Source organism: Typopeltis vanoorti, chromosome 1 (assembly GCF_054136105.1).
Source record: "Typopeltis vanoorti isolate ZY-2024b chromosome 1, IOZ_Tvanoo_1.0, whole genome shotgun sequence".
Taxonomy (NCBI): domain Eukaryota; kingdom Metazoa; phylum Arthropoda; class Arachnida; order Uropygi; family Thelyphonidae; genus Typopeltis; species Typopeltis vanoorti.
Window position 1 is genome coordinate 163017783 of NC_143549.1, and position 25286 is coordinate 163043068.

At 34.9% G+C, this 25286-nt stretch overlaps 1 protein-coding gene across 7 annotated transcripts in view; it reads right to left on the minus strand.

Moving 5' to 3' along the window:
• Positions 1 to 25286, minus strand: part of LOC150110591 (kinesin-like protein KIF14) — a 716770-nt gene that overhangs the window by 204916 nt on the left and 486568 nt on the right. For 6 of the 7 annotated variants that reach the window (XM_090399877.1, XM_090399854.1, XM_090399845.1 and 3 more), the window contains one exon: positions 17323 to 17442. The exons of the other annotated variant lie outside the window; for it this stretch is intronic. In XM_090399877.1, coding sequence (XP_090256003.1) covers positions 17323 to 17442 — 120 coding nt within the window. The remainder of the gene's footprint in view (positions 1 to 17322; positions 17443 to 25286) is intronic. 7 annotated transcript variants of the gene reach the window in all.

The window sequence follows — 25286 nt, forward strand, 5'->3', positions numbered from 1 at the left end:
TATGATACACTGTATGTAACCTTTTCAACCTGAAGGGCATAACTTCACATTCTGCAATACACTAGTTACCCACTTTCACCATTCTGCCCCTTTCAAATGTAACCATGATCCTTATACTTGCCACATGGTTCACACTTTCACCAACCTTCCATGCACTTCTCTTAATCGACTTGCAAGAATTAAAATATTTAAAGGTAAGCTTTTATATATCCTGGTATGTTATTTTGCTTTTGCATGCATTTGCAAGTGATATATAGTACATTATTTATGTTTTTCAGTTGGCCAAAATGCATTTCTGCAAGCTAAATAAAGGCTGGATTCTGCTTTTCACCAGTGCTCTGGTCCCTAACCTGGCAAATAAGTGTGTGGGGGATGGGGTGGGGGGGCTGTATTAATGTGACAATCGTTATCCTTTTCCCACAATGCAACTTTATTTAAATCATCCTGCAGGATATTTACATTATTTTTTTATCAATTATTGTCCAGTTTTGCATTATCAGCAAGCAACTGAATATCCCCCCTTTTAATCTGTTCCATATCAATGATATACAAATTATAGTGTCCCTAATACAGAATCCTGAGGTACTCTACTAGTCACCCTCATTCTCTTAGATTCCATTCCACCATATATTATTCTCTGGTGTCCGTCTGTCAGCCATCCCCTTATCCATGCTACTAGCTTCATATCCATTCCCATTTGTTTTAACATTTGTAATAGTGCTTCACGTGGTATTCTGTCATATGCCTTTACAAAGTTCAGCAGTATCATGGTGTAGCCATTTCCTTTATCCAATTCAGCTGTCAATTTCTTATAAAATGTGAATAAATTACTAAGACAGGACAAAGCAGTGCTGCTGCTGCTGCCCGTAATAGAGTATCAAATCCCTATTCACCCACTGTTGGATTTTACCCTTAACTTTTCAAATACTTTAATAACCACTCCTGATATATTAATTAGTCTGTAGTTTTCTCCCTCTGTCTTGGAGCCACCTTTATGCAATGGAACTACTATCTTACTCTCTTTCGCTCCCCTGGAACCCTTCTAGGGCTGAGTCTTAGATTGAACAACTTCATCAAAGACAATGCCAATTCTCTTACACATTCACATGGTAAGTGGACTGACATACCATCCAGTCTCACTGCTGCATTTATATTGATATATTTCAATATGTTGAACACTTTCTGTTCATTTGCCTCAATTTTGATATTCATCTCTGTCTCATCAGCAATTTCAAAATCTTCACCTGAATGATGTACCTTTGATGCATATCCAGGTGGAGATTTTAAGCCAATCAAAATTGAGGCAGATGAACAGGAAGTGTTCAACATATCGAAATATATCAATATAATATAATTCTTGTTTTCAGACTCCATTTTTTCTTGGTACTTGGTTTCTTGAATGATGTTTGTGTATTTCAGTCTACGGTTCACCACTGAAAGCTGCTCAACTTTTTTTCAAATTTTCCCCAAACATTTCTGTATGTCTGGTAATAATTTCCCACTGAGCTGTTTAGATCTCCAACAAGGACCAACTTTTTTTTTTGTTCTATCAGCTGCCTTCTGTAATGTATCGAAAAATTCCTACATTTTTTCCTTAGGAAAACCTTCTGTGGGACTACAGGCACAAATAACTCTCACTGTTCAGTTCCCCATTCTGATAATTGCCCGCATCACTCTACTCGATACTGCCCGCCATTCAAGAAGATTATCTTTGTATTTAGTGTTGAATACTACAGCTACTCCTTTTCCCTGATTGTTATTGATTGAATATAACATTTTGTATTTGTTGCTTAGGAAGATCACCTGTTTGTCTTCTTTGTTTCAGTCACACCTGTTATGTTGATCTGGTACTTATCCAATTCTTCTGCTAAACAAACACGTAATAACCACAGTAATAAGTTTTAATAAGTAAATATTTCATCCTAAGTATCAAAGGACATCATCAGTACAGTTAATTCAAACAATACTAGGAATAACATACAGTTAGGGTCATGATTACAATGGAATCCCAATATGTGTGCAGTAGCATGTTATAGAATTAAATTAAAATATATCTGGAGGGGAAAAAAATTATTTTATGCAATTTTGTACGACAATTTCCCATACTTTAGGAATAGCAAGAATGTCATTACGGTTTAGATTTGTCTGTGAAGTATGGCTTCAGCACTTTCTTTATATAAATGTTCATGTTTATATAAAGATCTATGTAAAAGTTTGGCCTTTTTCCAATGGATCCTATGGTTTGGGTTTTCAACTCCGTGTTATGCAGGCCAGATTTCTGCCGTTTGATAAAACGGATATGGTCTTGATGCTCCAAAATGTGTTTATGAACAGATCTACCTGTCTGTCCATAGCAAGACAATTTACAGGAGCATGGAACCATGTACATGCCAGGTAGCATCAGAGGTGAGAGTATGTCTTTAGGAGAAGGTAACAAGTTATAGATCTGGTTGATTGGTTTGTAGGCAGTAGCAAGTTTGTATTTCTTCATAATTTTTGAAAGACGCTCAAAGATGCTTTTGACATAAGGTATGGGAATCCTACGGGCTTGTTCTTGTCTAGTTGATGTATGGGGGAAGTGACTGATGATCTATTGAGTTGTTTTAAGATTATATCCATTTAGTATGGCTGTATTTTTGATTATTTCCAATTCTTTGTTTAGAGATTCTTTAGAGAAGCAGAATCTGTGTACTCTGGTTACTAATGATTTAATGATGCCAAATTTTTGAGATGGATGACGAGCAGAAGATTTGTGAATGTAGCGACCTGAAAATGGCAGCTTGTGATAGACAGAAGTGGAGATGGAACCATCTTCTTTTCTTTGGGTGTGTAAATCCAGAAAAGAGATACCCTGTGGAGATTCTTTTTCTAGCATGAATTTGATGAGAGGATGAAGAAGGTTTATTTTATCTAGAAACAGGAATAGTTCTTGTTCAGAATGATCCCAGACAGCAAAGACGTCATCAACATATCGTAACCAAATTTTTGGTTTGGGTTAAACATGAAAATATTTTCTTCCAGGTATTCTAGAAACAGATGATTGGCTAAGTTTGGTGATAAGAGAGACCCCATTGCTGTTCCTTCCTCTTGCTTGTAAATTTTCTCTTTCCAAGTGAAGTGAAGTTACCAGACGTAATAACAAATTTGAATAATTCAACAATATGAGATGGAAATTTGAGTTAACAAGTCTACTGTTTCCTTGTGGGGAATATTAGTGAACAGGGAGACAATGTCGAAGCTAAGTAGCATGTTAGGTAAACCGTATATTCTAGGAGGCCTAGCATGGTATGTCTTGAATTTTTTATTGTTTTTTCATCTAAGGAAGTGGTTTCATCAAGTAACTTGACTTTCTTCAGCTGTTTTTTTGTAGGATCACAATCAAGTTTGACATATGTATTTCGATCTCGGAGTAGTAAATTCATTTTTCGGTCATATGATATGGTATCTAGAACTACAGTGGTATTTCCCTTGTCAGCTCTGGTGATGATTATGTTCTTATTATATTTTAAGGAGGTAAGAGCTTTCAATTCTGATGGTGGGATATTCAAGTCCAAAAGTTTGGCATCATAGATTATTTTGGCTATTTCAAAATGAAGTTTAATGGCTTCAATACTGGAAAGATGACCAATGTTTCTTTCAATGTTGTGCATAAAATCTAAATCCCTCCCCTCTCCAGATATATTTTAATTTAATTCTATAATACGCTACTGCACACATATTAGGATTCCACTGTAATCATGTGCCCTAACTGTATGTTATTCCTAGTATTGTTTGAATTAACTGTACTGACGATGTCCTTTGATACTTAGGATGAAATATTTACTAATTAAAACTTATTACTGTGGTTATTATGTGTTTGTTTAGTCGTGAATTTTCCACAGGTTCATTGTACAATAAAATCCTTCTGCTAGTTCTGTTTCTTTTCAATTCATGCTTCTTACGCTGATAGTACCAATCTTGAACTCTGCTGACATTGAGTTAGAATGTATTCTGGAATTTTTTCCAATAGTTGACTTTATGCTGTTCATCCTGGTTCCCTGATGAAAACAACGTGCAATGCCCCAGTCACCATGAAATTCTGTCATGTTCTACAATCATTTTGCACTATGGTTTAAGCCAATAAGAATACAATTTGGTTGGGTAAATCCCAAACTGTCCACGCGGCTAGCCTAGTGGCTGTGCGCTTCGCAACCATGCCTGGGGAAGGAGTGTCCTAGGTTCGATTCCCGTCGGTGACGTGAGGAGCTGAAGGATCTTCCTCAGCCAAGTTAGCCAGTCTTGGGCGTGGACAGTAGGGTTTTTTCCCCAGTCTATCCTGGGGTTTTTCATTCCGCAAAGCAGGCAAACCAGCCTTGAAAACTCAACATTACGGACATAGGATACACCAGAGCGTTGGGTTGACCACCTTATCCTGTGAACATTTTGAAGTCCGATGATTAATAAACCCTCGACACCGCAAGGTAAAAGAGGGTAAAAGGAAAATGAGATGAGAAATCCCAAACTGGCAGTCCATCCTCGTTCATTTAGTATCCAGGTAGATACCTAATAGGGTGCACCATGAGAAGGTGAGGAATGGATATTAGGTCAGAAGTCTGGTTGGTTTCCTGCATTCCTTAAAAGGCTACATGGAGGATTCTTCCCAGTTATACTGCTTTGAAGACTTCTTACTCTGTCTTACTTTGTCATTCATTTGGGGGGAAATGAATGCCAAAGTAAGAACATTCCCTGTGGATCAATTATTATTATTCTACGGGCACCTCCATGGAGTCCGAAGACTCATTGCAGGAGACTCAATCTATCCACATAATATATCATACCTCACCTTGAACTCATTAACAGACAAAGCACTCACAACTGACACTGGTAACCCATTCCACTCATTCACAACTCTCCAAGCAAAAAATCTAGTCGTCACACTCCTACTGACCACACCTTTATTCAACTTCCAGGGGTAACTCCTTGTTCTGGTCCCTCTGGCCAAGTGCTGAAATATTTCCCCTGCATTTATCCTATAAAACTTTTTAAGCAACTTAAATGTTTCTATCATATCCCCTCTTTTTCTCCTATCAACTAACTTCTGCAATCCACATACCTTCAATCTATTCTCATTAGAAGCATTCCACAGGCCACACACCATCTTGGTCACTTGCCCCAGAATCCTCTTCACCACTTCTTCATCCCCCAGAAACTCAGGGGACCAAACTTGAGCACAGTAATTCAGATGTGGGCGTATTGAGGCTTTATATAAAGAGGAATGACAACTTCCTTATCTCTACTTGTTAATGTGTTCTTCAATAGCCAAGTAATCTTATGGGCTACCTTAGCAAAATGTCCTGCAAACTTTAACTCTGTCTACCATAACCCCCTAAATCTCTAGTTTCATCTATTTCTTGGAGTACAGTGCCAACAATGTGATACACAGCTTTTAATCTATCTATCCCCAAATGCTTTTATCTTTATATCTTTAATTTTATGGATTGCAAAGTATAGGTATACTTTGCAACACATCATCACTCACCAAATTTCGAAACCTTACAATTTGCGACACCGAACTGACAGTTCAACTTATCTGCCCATTCATGCAATTTATTCGAGCACTTCTGCAAGGCCATAATATCTACTTGATTCTACATTGCTCTCCCCAATTTTGCATCATCTGCAAACATCTACATATCACCAGTTAAACTCATCCCAATATTACTAATATACAAATTGAACAACAATGGTCCCAAAACTGACCCCTGCAGCACACCACTAGTGACCTTCCTCTTTTGGGATGCTGCATCCCTCATACACAACTTTCTGATACTTATCTGACAGCCAGTCACTGATCCAACTTCAGAAGTCTGTTATCCAATCCCATCTATCTCAATTTATTTAACAGCTTGTCATGTAGTATTCTATCAAAAGCTTTACCAAAATTTAAGTATACCACTTGTTGAAAGTTTTTTCATTTGGTTATACTATAAATTAAAGATACCAAGAAATTATATTCTTGGTTTCATCCTTTATTCAAGTGTAAGCAAACAAAGTTTGTGCGTGAAGTCACTTCATGACTGGGCTACCTGTATGTAGAGGCTAATGACTTCACTCAATTGCCTTAGTATCCCGTAATACAATGCACATCATTATGGACATGTATAATGCTATGCATTATGGGAGGGACCACTACCCAGACTGGTTTAACTTTTGATGCATATTGATCAATATGCATATCATTATACATGTCCATAAGGATATGTGAATTGCATCATGGGATACCAAGGCAATTGATGTGAAGTCATTAACCTCTATATACAAGTAGCCTAGGTGTGAAATGCAAACATTGTTTGCTTACACTTAGATAAAGGATGAAACCAAGAATATAATTTCTTGATAACTAATTTATAAGTAAACCACAGTGTAAAACTCGATGTAGCTTAGAAATACCAAAGCGCTTTACATCAATTTTTACAGAGGTCAAGTCTCATGAGAATGTTATAAAAATAACCTTGTTTGTCTATATGTTTTATGCTAAATATTATTGTAAATACTATGGGAATTGATTGTATTTACTGTTTTATTTAAAGTTTCTAGAATATCAAAAACAAAGGCAATGCTTTTGCCATCAGAACTTCGTATAATAGCTATATATACAGGGTGTCCCAAAATTCATGCAAGAAGTAATTTTGATAGAAAACACAGGTTTTTAATTAAAAATTGTAATTTCTTATTGATTCATAAAGTATACAGTATAGGGTTATGCATGGAATAGCATATCGGGTAAATGGCCTCCACGGCCTTGCTGGCACATACGCACTCTTTTGTCGAAATTTTTCATGACCGTTTTGCATAAATGTGGCTGAATTTTGTTGATACAGCGCTCAATTTCCTCCTTCAAGGCATGGGTAGTCGTAGGTTTGTTGGCATAAACCTTAGACTTCAAAAAATCCCAAAGAAAAAAGTCCAATGACGTTAAGTCACATGATCTGGGCGGTGTTGGATTCTGATTATGTAGAGATTAAAGTAATAATTATTTGCTTCAGAATCCAACATGATCTTCCATCACAAAGGCTGGACTTGTAAATATTATTTAATGTAAACAACTTATTTTACAATTTAATATTCATTTAACTACCTTAACTTTGTCTAATATTTAATTATTTAAACAAAGATATGTATTAATAATGAAAAGACTGTATTAAATATTAATAAGTTATTTTATTTACTGTTATGTCAATATTATAGGAATTTGTATCTGATAAATTAACTGCGCATTAATTGAAATATAAATATTCTTTATTTATTCCTGTTTGTGAAAGTTTAACGTTATGTAATAGCTCAATTTTATTATATTTTGTTTTGTTGTCATGGAAACATATGTAAGTGAGCAAGCACGTTTTGGAACACCACGTAAGGTTTATTAAAAAGAGTTTTAGAAAGAAATGACGTGAGCAATTTAGGGGGGAAAAACTGATATATAAGCGACGAATGCTGGAATTATTAATTAGAAGAATTAGAGATTTATAAGAGAGAGATTGGTATTAGGTTGGAATCAGGCATTCGGGAATCACAGTGCGATAATAGCGAGTTGGCAAGTCACTCGAGCAGCTAAATAAAGTCTACTAGTCGAGAGGCGGTTAGCTAATAAGTTGTAGAATAACAATTATGGCTACGGAAGACAGCAAGACAGCTGAGTGACTACTAAATAGACTAGCGATATTTGAATTGGGATTTAATTTCAGCGCCGACCTTTCAAGGACATACGGAACCTTGAAGTAAAACACGAAGTTACTAGAGGATAGTAGAGGCCGTAAAATTGATTGTTTAGAATTATAGTGCCTAAAGAATTAATTGAATGCCGGAGGAATGAACAACTGTGCATATAAAACCCCAAGATAAGAATTATTGTGCTCAGTAGTAATCAGTAGTGCGTCATACAAGAACGTCTGATTATATGTATTGTGCCTGTGAATTAATTCAGTTAATGCTTAGAAGATTTATTTTAATGAGTGCTGCTTATTGTTAAAAGTGTTTACGGTTATAAAAAGTGTTTATGTATAAGTAGATGAAGATAAAAGATTATCGGTAAGATTATTCCGACCTTAATATTTCTGTACAGAGAAGTGTGCGAGTTTCATCCAAGAATTTCCTTATGTTAACAGTAACTATCGCGAAGATTAACTGAAGTGAAAATTTAAAAGTGTTTGCTTGTAAAGCGGTGTTACTGCTATTTTATTGTATTTTGGAACTTAAGGAACTGTGAGAAGACTGTATCAGAGATGACAAATTTACCACTGTCTGAGTTTGTATGACAGTATTATAGGAAAGGCTGAAGTGTTTCTAATAACTTAATTAGTGATTTAATCTTGAGTGTATAATTTGTGATTATAAAATTAAATATTTGTTTTTGTTAATCTAAAGTTGTGTTTTGCCTGAATCTCTTTTACTACACCATTCATAAAATATTCGAACCAAAGCGGGAGAAATAAATAAGTCAAATATACTCGGCCAATATATATTTTAAGGAGAAATAGTTGAAGGTTGATTTATCTTCAATTGTTGAACTAATCCAGATATAGAGTGGCGCAGTCTATAAATATAAATTTTCTCTATATTTGTATTAGAAATCAACTAGCAACTATTTTTTAGGTTAAGAACATCGTAATAGTAATCATGTCGGATCCAAAGTGTAGTTTGATAAGAAGTAGGATCCAAGCCAATTCTGATCACCAAATGGGAAATTACACGACCAGGAAATGACTCATGCAGTAATTGAATTGTTTCTCGGGCTGTATGGCATGTGGCACTGTCTTGTTGAAACCACATGTCGTCCACATCCATATCTTGCAATCTGGGAAAAAAAAACTGGATTATCATGTCGCGATAGCGAGCACCATTAACTGTTATTGCCTTACCTGCCACATTTTCAAAGACGAATGGAACAACACAGTGACACGTTGTGGATGCATTTGTTTCTCAACAATCGCTCGCGGATTTTCTGAACCCCCAAATGCGACAATTTTGTCGATTAACAAAGCCATCAGGATGAAAATGAGCCTCATTGCTGAAGATGATTTTGTTTGAAAAATAAGCATCCACTTGTTGTTGTTCCATAATCCATTCAACGAACTCTCTTCGCTGTGTGTGTGTGTGTGTGTGTGTGTGTGTGTGTGTGTGTGTGGTCAGTAGGCTTCAGTTCTTGAGTCAATTGAACTTTGTAAGCATAGAGATGCAAATTTTTCATCAGAATACGCTGTAGAGAGCTTCTCAAAATGCCCAATTCAAGACCACAGTGCCGAATCGATGTTCCTGGACTCTCAGCAACGCTCTCACGAACTGCTTCGATGTTTTCTGTTGAACAACTTGTTGAAGGACAGCCAGAGTGTATAAGATCACTAATTGATCTAGTTTCCTTGAATTTTTTAATTAATGCTTTCACAGTTGAAGTTAAATCACTATTCCGACCATATTTTGTATGAAAATTTTGCATGAACTGTAGCTGCCAAACCTTCATTATTTTTAAAATATTGCTCAAAATGAAAATGCGTTGTTCTTTTGTGTAGCGCTCCATTTTTAATAATAACCCTGAACTATCAGCTGTCACGCTGTCTTTTTTTTCTTGTTGGCAGCACTTTACCGCACAAATGGTGCTAATTTAAATCTTGCGTGAATTTTGGGACACCCTGTATAAGAGCACAAGAAAGTTGTTTGCAAGCTCTGTGCATGAACACCTTCAAAGTCAGTATCAAAGAGATCCGCTAGTTCCAGAGAAGTTTCCGCTGCCCGAGAAGAAAAAAAAAAAGAGTGCACGGTGGAGAAGAAAGAAGGGGTCAGCCTTAACAAAAGGATCAAGGAGAACTGCTGATTTCTTCAGGGTTTACAACCTTTGGTGCAAGGTCCCGAGAAGGTGAAAATAAAAGGGGACTGAGCCAAACATCGAGAGGGGAGTCCAGGTCCAGTTCCCGACAAAGGAAAGCTGAGATCCAGTTGTCAAGAGAGCAGAGGTGAAGTGGTGTTACTGAAGAGAGCCAGAGGCAGTCGGACCCAGAGGAACAGACTTTACGGCGAACCCACGCCAGAGGAAAAATCTCGAGAACAGCCGATGCCAAGTGCTGGTCGGATGTCCTAGTGCTGTGGGAAGTCAACCAAAGCCAAAAGCCACAGAATGATCTTCAAGCCTGAATGTTGAAACTTCTTGCCTGAGCTTTTGAGTACCGAGAAGATTGCAGTCCAAGACCCGCTGATATTCCGACGAAATGCCCCCTGAAGCAAGACTCTCCAGATGGAAACCTAAGGCCTGAGATGAAAGAAAAACCATAGAGACTTTGATGCAGAACTTTGGAAGGTGTCATGACAAAGATCCTCTGTAAGCATGTTACATCCTTTTATGTACATTCTTTGCGTAATCTAGGAGATATGTCATAGATGGACTGATAAGAAATAGTAATAAGAAATATATAAGAGAGTCCTCTGATTTGTTGTTAACTGGAATGTAAATTGTAAGATAACTTGCTGTGGCTAGCTAATCTCTTTATGAGTAAATTAGTCTCGGCAATTTGATTTTAAGCAGAGACGTAACAGAGTAATTACCATTGTATTGTCATTTAATATTGAAAAGGGAAAGTTTGTTTCTTTATACCAAAAGTATAAGGATAGGTAGAAAGTAACCTCCCTATCGCTTATTTAATGTACTTTGTTTTTATTGTAAATAAATGTGTTTTAATTATATGCCAATAGAGTGCTGCTTGACTGTTTATTTTACAATGCACTGTTCCTAAAAAAACGTGAATTTAAGAGCGGGAAACCAAGTAAGATAGCCGAAGCATATAGTCAAGTGCAAATAGGCCACGACTGTTTGTCTAAAGTTTTACTGAAGGAATCTGTTAGAGAAAGAGAGAGAGAGAGAAATCAATCGGCTATATTACTGAGTTTTATGCTAATTAAAAGATACTGGTGGCGCAGTCTTATCAAATAAATTTTCTATTATCCATAGGCATAAAACTCGTAGTGCGAAAGGTAGATAAACTAAGTACGCAATAAATAAGAATAAGAAAGGAATATATATATATATAAAAGTTAATAATAATGGTGGCTTATAAATAGCAAGTAATAGCCTACCGTTTACAACTGTATATGACCTTGTCCAAGTTATATACGTCTTGTTAATAACAAGGTGACAAGCCATTTGTCACCTTATTATAGTACATAAGCAAGCAAGCAAAACATGATCTCCCTTTAACAAACCCATGCTGATAACCACAGAGAATACTGTCATTATCAACCCATTTCTATATTTTACTTCTCAGCAATCTCCCCCCCCCCTCTCTCTCTCTCTAGTATCTTCACCACAATCCATACATACAGATTTACCTATAATTTGTAGTCACAACCATATATGGCATCTCTTTCCACTCTCTTGGAGCCTGTGCTGATATAAGACGCTTATTAAACAGGCATGTCAATGCTACTGCCAATTCCCTGGAACATTCCCTTAGGATGTGTGGTGATATGTCATCATATCCTATTGCCTTATTGACATCAAGTTTTTATTCCTTCATATATCTCCTAATCACTCACAATTAAGTCATACTCTCTTACATCCTCTACATTTGAGTTTCTCATGATTTCACTCTAATGAGGATGTTACCATCTTACCATAATCATTCTTCCTTCTACTTGCCACATATCTAAAAAACTCTCTAGGGTTGTCTTTGCCTGATCTGCTAATTTTTGCTCAAAATGCACTTTTGTTGTCCTCACTGAGTCACTCTCCTAGCTTGCTCTTTATACTCTTCATGTAACTGATTATTACCATTATTCATCTTGTACTGCTCCAAAGTGCTACTTTCTGTCATTTTTCATGCTTAAGCCTATTATTATTCATCCATTTTACACCTACCTTATTCAGCCTTTTGACCTTGGCAATACATTCACACACTGATGCTATTATGTATTTCTTTAATGATAAGCAGCATTTATTTCTTCACCACTCAATTCCTCATTCCATGCTATAGCTCCAAGCTGTCTCCTGAGCTTGTCATAATCACCAACCTTGTACTTCTACATATGTCCTTTCCTCACAGAAGTTTGCATATGGCTAGCCACAGTTCTTTCACTACCTCCCCTTGCCAGAAGCAGGTAATTTGCGCATCTGCTGCCTTCCTTGGAAGTGGTAGCCGTTTCACAGGCTCCCCCTCTCTGTAATATTATTTAAGGAATACTACACTTCTGCTGCTTCTACTTTATATTCTGGGAAGACTGGAAGGAAGGAAGATCCAGTTAATCATAGCAAAGGAATTATGCCAACTCAGCATAAAAGTGAAAAACAGGAGTAGAAGAGATGGCATGAAGGCTAAAATAAACAGAATGGCATATGTAATAGAACGTTATCATAGGCCTGGGAATGTAAATGGCAACGATCATGAAATATTTTGATAAACTGACTGGGTAAGATTTTAATTATAAGAATATAGATTGGAAAGAAGAGATACCAAGGTTTATTTATTTCTTCAAAGAGTATATTCTGGAGTTTATACAGAATTATTACCTTTGAAAGCATGTGATGAAGTTAACATGAGGTATTAGAATGTTGAATTTGGCCACAGCTCAGAGCATACATATGAATTATATATTAACAATGCCACCAGTTGGCCATGAGGCAATGACTAGAGGAAGAAAAACAGGACATAGTTTCAGTGAAAAAAAAAAGGTATTATGTTGAACTATAAGGACCATAATCATGGAAGGCTCCACAGCCAGCCTATATCAATATCATGGAGTTAATTGGCTGATATAGCATGGGAAGCAAACATATTTCATCACCAACATCACACTTTTCAAGGATTTAGGCTTAGAGTGGCCTGTTCTGACCTTAGAAGTCATTGTTGAATCTCTTTAGATGTCCCTCTTTCAGGGGAACTAGTAACCTCTAGAGAGTGCATCCCTTAGGTGGAGCCCACCGGATATGGTGGAGTGGTCCAAATATATTGAATAAGGACTCTTAGACCAACAGGACTATAAGGGGCAATCATCTTGATTGTAAAGGAAGTGGCATTCCCATGGTCCCCAGCTGGATCTATCCTCTTCTTCTTCATCTACTTTGAAGAAGATCCACTTACTTTAATCTTTTCTATAAGGCCTTATCAGCCAATTCTTATTTTATGATCCTGATGCTATTAGAGTACTTGAGGGCTATAGGGTCATTCCATTTCTAGCCTATATTAATGCCCCCAAAATCTACTCTTTCCCCTTCAATATACCTTATTCCTCCTATGGGTTTAAATTTGACAGAAACAACTGTATAACTAAGAGTGGGAAAGATAAATAAGGCAGAAATAATATGACGAACTGAAATCAAACAGTCTTGAAAAAGTAATGGAGATGTATAAAATAGCATGCAATGACCAGAGGCACAAGTATGATGTTTAGAAAAATTATATAGTAAGGAAATAAAGTGCAATGCAATACAAAAGTTTAGCCAAAGGAAAATCACAATAGTTCTTTCAGCTAATGGTGAGACAGAGAAAAATGGTAATAGTGATTTCAGTGTTTTTCAAATGTTTTTGACTGTGATCCACAATGAGAAATACATTTTATCATGACTCAGTAAACACATGCATATTGCCATATATCCATACAGATATGCTACAGAATTTTCTTTATGTAAATTAGAGTAAACTTAAATTTTCCATTTCAAATTACCGTTTTGGTTGTTAGTGCATTTATATTGTGAGAACTCATGATTAATTGCTTGTTTATATATATACAGGGTGTTCGGGATAAATTTGACATATTTATAATTAATTATATTTTTCCGTAAGTTACATGTATTAACACACACTTCTCTTCATTTAAAAGTTTGGACCCTTCTTCATTCATATACAAGATGTCAGAAAGGATGGATAGCTGGAACCCACCTGAATCATGGAAGAGAATAACTTGTATCATGATGATTCGTGCCCGCCATCAAAATAAGGATATTACGACTGCTGCCCAATGCTCCCTGAATACAGTAAAAACAATCAGGCATGAACTAGAGACTTGCAATGGTGACTACGAGGATGTAGCAAGAAGAAAGATCCCTAGCAGACGATCTGATTGCGTTCGTACAGCAGAATTCCTCGCAAATCTGCAGGAACAGGTGTTGAAGAACCCTGGCATTGGAATTCGGGCTTTGTTCGTGGAGTTGCTAACTGTAGTCAAGCCCTGGATAACAAGGGTAGCCAATGGTAGGCCGTATGTATGGCAGCAGGATTCGGCCCCTTGCCACACCTCTGGGAAAAGTCAAAAATGGTTGTCTGAAAATTTCTACGACTTCACCAGTCCAAATGTTTGGCCTCCAAACTCCCCAGACCTTAACCCCATGGATTATTTTGTATGGGGCGCAGTTGAAAAAGACACCAATCGCACTTCCAGTAATACAAAAGCCCAGTTAATGGATAAAATTAAAACAGTTTTTGCGGCCCTTCCCAGGGAGACTGTAGCATCAGCTTGTTCGAGGTTCCGAAGCAGAATTGAAGCTGTGATCGATGCTAATGGTGGTTATTTTGAGTAAATCTTGTTGATAGTATTGTAATTAACTCTGCCTGTAATGTTTTTTTGTCAATTCATTAAATTTAATAGATACAAAGAAGATTTTCTTTTTCCTTACGAAACTGTCAAATTTATCCCGAACACCCTGTATATATACACACACACATATATATATACAGGGGGTCCTCGACATGCGTTGTTTCGACTTTACGGCGATAATTCCATAAATAATTTTAAAAAAATAAATTTCGACTTGAAGCAGTGTGGAGTAAAATTCAAACGTCTTGGGCGAACTTGTTTGTGAGTGAGGCAGAAGAATAAGCTGTTTGTTTGGAAGAGGTGGCATCGCTTGGGTCCAGGCATCCACTCTTTGGGTACCACGCGCTTTGTTTACATCAGCTCTCACTTTTGTGTTTGTGTTTTTTTGCGACTTTTTCCCCTTCAATATGGCTCCCCAAACGTAAGGCAGACTCTTCCGATGGCAGCGTGTCGAAGAAAAGGAAAGCCATTACATTAGAAGTGAAATTAGACATTATTAAAAGGGCAAAAAAAAAAAACGCCAATGAACATTGGCCACATGTTGAACCTAAGTTGTACCACAGTCAGGACTATTATCAAGGATAAAGTTTGCATCCTTGAACACGTGAAAGGATTTGCACCCATGAAATCACTGGATAAAAGGCAAAGAATTGTTTTCATTTTTTTTTTTTTTTTTTTTTTTAATCACCTGTACAGAATGTATAGTTTCATTTGTAATTTTGGGGATTGTTCTCATTTTTATGTTTGTTTTTTTATTACAGTTTCATTTGTTGTCATTTTTCTGTACTATACAGTAATTATGTTCTCCCTTTTATTTTCCTATGGCCTAGTTCTGTTTCTTGATATATATACGTATGACTTTAGGGTGTTTTAGGTTAGGTAAGTAACTTAGGCTATGGTAATTCCAACTTGCATCGAAACTTACGTCGGACATAACTCGAGGACCCCCTGTATATAATAGTGAATTGTTTACATAATATGTTTATGTGTAGCTTCATACAGGAAGAGGAAAAAGATTGTGAATCTTGAAAATGAAAGTAGAAAGAAGAAACGCTTTTGTGGGATTTTTCAAGAAGGCATTAAAGGAAGAACACTAGACAGCATTCAAAGTTGAAGATTTTATTGTCAAGTTTGAACATTTTTATCTCTAACTGAGATTAGTAAATCTACAGTTATTTCCAAGATAAAGTGGTTTTCAGGAGAAGAACTGTTTTTGCCAAAGAAATTGTTTGTTTCAAGAGGGATCCAGACACAGTTAATAGACAATGTTCTTTTTAGGTGGCATATTTTTGGCCCCAAAAACCAGATAAGATATGATTCAATAAATTATCTTTTTAGATTTTAAGTTGCGGTCAAAGTTGAGAATATTGTAAATTTCTTTGAATGTATTTTATATATATAATGTTTTTCATTTTTTTAAATAGAGGTGTGAAGACTCAATTTACTTATTTCTGAAGTTAAGACCACAAGAGACTACCTGGTATGAACATGTTAATAGGCAAAAATGACCACAGAGATACCCACACATTTTCCTTATATTAGTTTTTATTTATTTTTTGATGATACATTTTTGTTCCATAGTTGGATGGCCAAGATCAAAATAAAAGTCTGGAATATATGTGTCTTGCTTACTCATCCCTGTGCAATATTTTAAACATGCTCTGTATGACTAGTAGTAGTATTAATCATTCATGTCTGCCTGTATTCAAAAGATCAATGATGACTGGGTCAATCATGAACTTTATATACAGAGTCCATTAAAAATGTATACACACTTCAGCAAAAGAAAAACCTGTATAAAAATTGTAATACTAAATTTATACAGACATCAAGACATGAATACAAGTTACCTTTGACTTTTACAATTACACGAGGTGCTCAAAGTGGTTACCATTAGTGTCCAGATACTTATTATTAGCAAACTATTTTTTTTATTTGTGTCCAGTGTCTATAAGTGTCCAGTGGGAATGCTGCACATGCCGTTTCAATATCTTTCCGAAGGGCCACCAGTGTAGCTGATTTTCTATGATACACTACATCCTTTAGAGTCCCCCATAGGTAGAAGTCCAAGGATGTTAAATCAGAAGAACATGGGGGGGGGGGGGGGGTTACTCAACTGCACCTTTTCGTTCAATCCATTGTCCCTGCAAACTCTCATGTCTGAGTGGTAGTACACCATCTTGTTAGAAGAGAAATTGATCACTGGCAGGTAAAATGGATGTAGCATGTCTAGTTACACTTGGTAACAGTACCTTCAAAGAAGAATGGTCCCATTAAACCACTAGATCACAATCCACACCAGACATTCGTGCCTCGGCCATATTGTTTGACTGTCCTACCGGTTATGTGTTGATGCTAGTATTCTTGTGAGTAACGGCATCTTTTGAGAGAACATCATACTATACATTGCTACCATAATTCGATCCAACTTCGAAAAAAAAGTTCATAGATGACATCTGTTAAAGTGTGTATACATTTTTTGACAGACTCTGTATATTTGGAATCATTAAAATTTGTCAAGCTATTTCACAATTTTTCTGTGAACAGGACAGACTATAGTTACAACATGCCTCTTATAATTAAATATTGTTTCTATATTGTAGTAAAATAGTGAATTAGCAACATATTAAAGCAACTAACCTATGTGAAATGGCTGCAATAAGAAGTTTAACTGGTTGTTTCTTAAAATAAAAGAAAAAAAAAACAGTAACTATATAATTAGTAAAGATTCTAAACTTTAGAAAGAACTTTAACATATAAAAGACTTACTTTCAAATGATGCAACTCTTTCTGCCATAAGGCTATGGCAGACAACTGCTGTTTCATTAATTGTACAAACAGAGACAGGAGAAGTTAATTTTCGGTCAAAGATATCACTTGACTGTGAACCTAATGTCCAATGTAATAAATTAAACAAAAAAGAACAACAAAAAAAAACAACTGCTTTTTCTTTATTAAAAAAAGAACAGAAAAGCTATTTTACCACCCAACCAGGCATGATGAATGAAACATCTATCACATTAAATTTTGTACTCATGTAATTTTAATGATATTTCAATTTTAATGACACACTTTGCATAAATGTTTGTGTGACAGCTAAACACATCATGGGTGGTTAAATAGACAGAGAAAATATATTTTTTCATGAAGCCAGGTAAATTTATAAATATTTAAAGTTTAAATATATAAAATGTAAAATATTTATTTATAAAATTATGTTTGAAAAGTATTCCAGACATCACCCACTAATATACTTGGGTATTTAATTTTATTTTATTTATTATTTTGTTTTATGCTCAGTCCAAGGAAGGTTGTAAAGATAAAGTATGCCAGTACTGTCCGACTACAGATGTGAGATCCTCATCTGGCAATGTGACAAGAGGAGTCAATTCATGTTGAAGGGGAGAAAGGAATAAGGTGATGTACACATTCATTATCAACACAAAAAATAGTTACCACTTTAAAAACTAGAATTTTCATTAAAAAAAAAAAGCTAATTTTCCGACATATAATAATAAACACTCATCCAACAAAATGCATTGATTGCCCAATTATCAGAATGGATTTGCCTTCTTTTGACATGCACAGAAGTGTCGAGGGATTTTGCATCTGTAGTAACACAGTACTGAGCGGACTAAGAATTTTTCCCCTATATTCATTAATTACAGGTACACCTTGATTAACGAAGAGGATGAGTTCCACAAAATTACTTTGTTAAGTGAAACTTCATTCTCAGAGGTAAAAATACTATGGCCATAATAGGAATACGTTCGTACGTAAAGAAAATGTCTTTATCTTTTGAAAAAAGAAAAGCTTTATTAAATAAAAAGTCAATATTACATACAAAAATAAAATCACGACATTTTAAAATACTAATCTAAAGTTGATTGTTTATGCTTTTTTTCTCTTTCATTTAATAATTGCCTACACGGATTTATAGCATTTAACACTGATCGCTTAACAACAACACTTCTTTCCAAATCAGGATCATTTTCACTGAAAAAATTTTAAATGTTTTCAATGTCATTCAAGCACCTTTTTAAATCTTTGGTTGCTAACACTTTTTTGGTAGGAAATTCTTTAATTTCGTCTTCATTTTATTTGGCTTCATTGCTAACAAGTTTTACTAAATCTTCCACTGAAAAGCCATCATCATCTGCATTTAATAAATTTCTTACATCCTCTTCGTTGACATTTTTGAAACCTATTGATTGAGCCATCTGGATAAGTTCCTTTCTCTCAAGTGTTATTTTCCTCTTCTAGTACAACTTCTGGCCATAATTTGTGCCAAACTCCATTTAAGCATTTCTGAGTGACTTCTTTCCAAGAGTTATTAATGTTTTCAATTACAGCTTTAATGGCGCAGTTTTTCCAAAAAAGTTTTAATTGACATTTGCTTTTTATCTTCTACTTTATGTACCATGCTGATAATAAGCTTTAAATGTTGCTATTACTCCCTGATACATCAGTTGAATCAGGGAAGTTGTGTTTGCTGGAAGAAAGACAACTTTGACAGGAATGCATGTGCCTAACATAATAAGATCAGCAGGATGTCCTGGAGCATTGTCCAGCAACAAGAGACCTTTTTCTTCAAAATTATTTCTTTGGCAATACTATTTCACTTCTGGACAAAAATGGTTAACAAACCAATCAGTAAATAATTCCTTGGTAATCCAAGCTTTTCTATTAGCTTTCCATATTACGGGTAAATTCATTTTTATGTTACCTTTTAACCTCGAATTTTCTAAATGATAAACTGATAACAATTTTAATTTAAAATCGCCAGAGGCATTTGATCCACAGAGTAATGTTAAACAGTCTTTGGCTGCTTTGAACCCAGCTGCTGATTTTTTTTTTCAACAGAAATGAAGCTTTTTGATGGTACTTGTTTCCAGAACAAACTGCTTTTCAAAATTGAACACCAAATTTGGTGAAAATTTTTCATTCAATTATTTCCTTTAGTTTTTCTGGAAACTTATTCACAGCTTCTCCTGATAATTTTACACTATGAATTCTGGCCCATTTTTTAAATTTCTCAAACCAACCACGAGAAGCCACAAAATTTTCTGCAATTTCTTCAGATTTCAGGTGATTAAACAAAAATAATGCTTTTTCTTGAATCACCATTTGAGTTAAAAGGCATATGACATTGTGACATGTCATCTATCCACAAACAACAAACAAGCAAGAATCTAAAATTGGGCTCCTTAAGTGAGTTAATTTTGCTGCTGTAACATCTGTACAATTTTGAGTAGACTCTTATTTTTTCTGATTGACTAAGTATGGTTGTTAAAGTTGACTGCACTAATCCTAAAGAAAGTGCAAAATCGGATTTTCTTTTACCCCTTTCAACCTGTTGTACAATATTTAATTTAGTTTCTAAAGAAATTGCTTTTCTTTTCCTTGATTCTGACATTTTAACTATATGGGTAGAAAAATGAAATATCAATTAATATTTACAAAATTTACAATAATGCTATCAGAGAACATACAGCATTTATTGTAATGCACCCTACGAAATGTAAGCAAGGACTAAATTAACACGGATGACGTGCGAAACTGTTAAAACAGACACACACAGCTTGGGAGTACGTGATGAGTGGCCATCGTTCGCCAATCGCATGATTACCAGGTGTTGATCTTAAAATTTTAATATTTTTACGTAAAATGGGGGTTGAAATTGCAGACTTCGTTATAGCGAGGCTTCATTCCCGGAGGTATACCTGTATATATAATTTTTTTTGCATTTTTATTTATTTTTGATATAATCCAAAACAAGTTCTAGAGACCTTTCATAAAATTTTTTCAAGCTACTTCAGGCCTCCGAGTATGTGAGGTGGCAATCTTACACCAAGCAATGAAATTCATTTCCCACGTAAAGATAATTGCAAATATCTATAGATATTATTTCTGAGAAATTTCCCATGTTACTCCTCTAAGTAAATATTATTTATATGGCTATATAGCCTACTTTCGTTTAGTAATGTCCCCTTTTACAATGTCATTGGCTTTTTACTCAAATCTTAGGGCATTACTGATGTGTTATAAAGACAGATATATATGAAGAATAATATAAGAGGAAAATTCGGACATACCTTTTTGGATGTTGTTGTCTGTCTCTTTATCCCATGATAATATGCATTCATCTGCTGTTAAGCTGTTAAAGGAAGAAGGTTTTGGAAAAGGTGGAGGGTAAAGTGATGTGGAAGAATTATTTGAAAAACTTTTTTTTTTATTATGTATGTATGTAATATTATTATTAAGGGGTGGGGCAGAGAGAGATGGGAGGGGGTGAAAGAAGGATCTAAAACGGAAACTATTTTTTGGGGGAAGAGGAAGGATTGATGGGAAAGGGTCAGGGTTGGGAGTAATGGGGTGTCTCCCATTACCCCATTTTGATGGAAGCACTCTCCTTGCCCATTGCAAGAATGCATTGAATTACCCAAGTTTGTTTGAGTGTTAATGACTTAATTATATTCTGTGATTCTACAATCTGACTGATCATGATTTGTTTACATATTGTGCAAAACAGTGAAAAGTCAAAGGCAAGAATTAGAATATTTCATGTGAATATTTGATAAAAAAAAAAGGAGATACTGATATATATATATATATAAGCCACAGAATTTTGTAATAATTCATCATGGTTTGATTTTAAATATACTGAAGTCAGAGAGTAAACAAGGCTATTTCCCAAAAAAGCAGTTGTAAGTATTAGTGACTAGCATAACTATTTTAAAAGCAAGCACAAAATTATTAAAAAGAGAAATAAAAGTTGAAGATGCTGATGATACAGAATCTTCAACCAAAATTATTCAAGTTAAGAATGATTGGAATTCTCGATCAAAAATTACATCAAATTTTAACAAAATTAATGTCTCTTTTCTGGTGTTACACCCTGATATCTTAAGAATGTAAAATTCTCAGCTATCATGGTGTAACATGAAGAATAAATAAAATAAATTAAAAACCCTGCATAAAAGATAATAGTTGAATTAATTAAAAGAAAAAGAAAGATTCTTGCATCCAATGAAATATATAAAATATAAAGGTTTTGTTAAACTAAATAACAAAAGAAAGAAAATATTAATATTGTGATATGATTTAAATGAGAAAAGTTAAATAAATAAGACAGAAAAGGATTAGTCATAAAAGATGGTATGTGAGAGGCTAGAGATTAAGTTATTAAGTAAGTTCATAGAAAAATTTATATTAGAGGCTAGCACAAGAAAAACAACAGACTATCGCTTAGGGTCAATTCCCGGATTGAGACATCGTTACGGGCCCGCCGATCAAATGACGTTTGGCAGAAAAACGCCACCCTAATTGGTCGAAGTAAAAACAAGTAGGGAGCGGAGAAAAGAAGTTAGAAAAAGTGCCGTTAGGAGAACAGGTATAAAAGGGTTGGAAACCCCCGCACGAGGCTGTTTTGGTTTAGATTTTGATTCTGTTCCAGGAGAGTCCTTCGCGAGCTCTTTCGTAGGAATTTCACGGTGTTTTCCTGAGTGGCGAGATAGGGATTATATCTCCACGTCACAACACAGAAACGAAAGTGAGCAGAATTTCGGTTCCGTATTTTCTATGTGAGAAGCGAAGAATGCCATATAGTCGAGGAAAAGAAAGCATATTCTTTGTGTTCCAACTTCAATGACAACTACGAAAAACGGAGAGCTGTAAAGAAATAGATGTCCACGTCGCGAGTTGCACAGCCAATATATAGATGATTCAGAGTGTGTCTAAGCATAGTTCAACTCAAAAAGGAACGTAGGAGTAGCAGATTATCGGAGAGGTTATATCGAAATAGTTCAATCAGAAGAAGGTAAAGGTCCATATGAAAAACCCAAGAAAGAAAGGTACTGTAAAATATATCTAATGTTAACTAAAATTTGTCTGTGATAAGTATCATTAATCTAATACGGAACTGTTGAAGTGACCAAGGAAAATTTATACTAGGACTTGAGTATCTGATAGAATATATTAAAAGTAAGCTGGCTAGTGTTAATGTTATGTGAAAAATTAAGAGTCCCGAGAATTTTGCATGTCTATTGTAATGTATTAGAAAGTTAAAATGTCATAATTGTGTGTTAGTGCAGAAAAGGGTTTAGTTAATCTACTTAAGTTAAATTTGTTAAATAGTGTGAATTAATCTTATTTGTCCATGTCAAGTGAATTTATGTGTTGAATTGTTATGGCGGCATGATCGTAATACTCATTATAGGATCATAGCCTAATTACTTGTAATAAGCTAATGTTAGTTTGTAAGTATTTAGTTTAGCATTAAATTGAGTAATCATAAAAATTGAATTGTACCATGTTAGGGAATTTAATAAACCTTTGTTCAAATGATAAAAGAGTTGTCTGAAATTGCTGTCCAATGCACCACTTGAAAAATACGAACCTAATCACGCGGGAAATTAATGTTAAGAAACGAGATAAAGTGTCACGACTGCAACATAGTTACACTTTCAGACATATTTGAGTTCTTTCTCCTTGTTTTTGTATATAATATCTTAAACTAAATATCCCAAAAGGCGCAGTATAAATACAAATATTAGGGGTACTAAGGGGAGAATTAACTTAAGTATTAGTAAAAATTTTGGTGATATCTCGTGCGTAGATAATAAAAGAACATAGATAAAAGGAAATTACTAGATAGAATAAGAATCATAAAATGGGACACAACACTGGTGTAGTAGCAAGCATGACATGGGATGGGTTCCCCCCCCCCCTAGTAAATATATATATATATATATATATATATATATATATATACAGTTAATAAAAATAATCATGGACTTAGTGGAACACCTTCATAAAAAAGGAACAGCTATAATATGTTTTCTATGCAATCATTTTAATAAAAAAGGACCATAAATAAACTTTAAATAATGGTTTATGCTGAGTTATAAGTGTTTTCCTTATCCTTAAATTATTAGTTGTGATTTGAAATAAAAATTTGATTTGTTTATAATTTATATTAATAATATTAAATTTTTCTTTTGAATAATTTTTTAAAATGTTTTAAGTCATGTTTTATGTTTCCATAAAATTGATGTTTTAATATTTATTAACTGTCTTTCAATATAACTTTTTGAAAAGGTAAGAAATTACTGGTAAAACTAGTATTTTATGAAGTTTTCTTTTTTATCATAGTGGTAATTAAGTCAGTAAATTTCCATTCCCTACCAAATAGAATATGATAGTACTATGTTAAGTTTGCATTATTCCTAGTTTCCCATTAGCTCCCTCTCCCACAAAAAAAAAAAATCTGTTATTTGTCAGAACTCAGTCATATCTAACACACTACTGATTCAATCTACCTAGTTCTTAGTTGTCCTCTAGGTCCCCCCCCCCCCCCATCAAATGCAAGTTCTGCAAACTTCTTCCATTCTGTTTATAACTTTAGATGAGCTCAGCTAAACATGCTTGAATGCTAATAATCGCAAGTTCCTTAAAATCATATATGAAAAATATTCATTTTTTTATGATTTTGTCACCAATGCCACCCGTTCACTCTCCTAATTTTCCTTAGAACTCTGACATCTGTGGACTATAATCCAAAAGTTCTTAGCTAGATGGTCTAGTTAGGAACTTTCAGCCCTTACAGTTCCGGCATATTTCTTTTCGGCCTCTGAAAGCCACTAGTCTGTTTTTTTTTTTTTTAAAGCAACAATTGTTTATTTCAAATCTTGCATCAGGTCTTGAAATAAGCAATCGACTTCATGTTGCTTGCACATGTCAAGTTTCCTGTAAAATATTGAATTTTGAACCAGTGTGAAGACCTATCAACAACAGCACAGTCAATAAGACTTACTTCTTGTGTCTTCTTTAATATGAATTTATAAACATCATTAAGTTAGAACATGGTGTTTGTATAACTAATTCACAGCAGGTACTTAACCATTATTATCTTGTTCTCTGAATTTTCTCAAACATTTCTGTATGTATTCATTTAGTACTCTGCTGTTCTGACTGCTATAAACCAACTTTCTCTGTTTTTAAGCCAGTGACTTCTCAACAAGTCACTTCTTCCTTAGTGGAACCTTCTATGGAATCATAGGTGAAATTAAGTCTTATTGTATAATTCCCTTTTTTAAACTTGCCCATATCACTTTACTTGAAATTGCCTGCTATTAAGAAGTTTGTGTTTATTGTTGAATAATACTATTGTAGCTCTTTCTTTTTCCTAATCACTATTGCCTATATATATATATAAATATCCTTAATTTAGCAATGCATCAGCTGTACTAATTTGCTTTGTCTCAGAAACCAAGCATGCCAATGTAGCACTTCTCTAATTCTTCTGCTTCTTGTGAAATAGATGTTATCTATAATCCAGTTAACAAATGAGTTTATTCCAATACTTGACTCTTCATGGTTTTCCCTGAAGAAAACAGTACTGGCCTTGTATAACTGTGACATCATGGCCAGCATGGCATTTCATCCTGTTCAACCATCAGGTTTTTTCTTTATTAAAGACAATTTGGTAGGCTATGTCCTGAATTATCAGCTCATCCTCATTCATTCAATGTCAGGGTGGATAGTTAATAACAGTGGGCTCCATGTGAAGATGAGGATTGGATATTGTGTCAGAAGCCCTAATTAGTTCTTTCTCCGTGTTCCATAAAGAACAATTTTTTTTTTTTTTCACTCGGTCAGCCAGCAGAATAACGTGATCAAATCATTGTTTCTCTAGCTTACTGTTTGTATTGTAACGCAGCTTGTTTTGTATA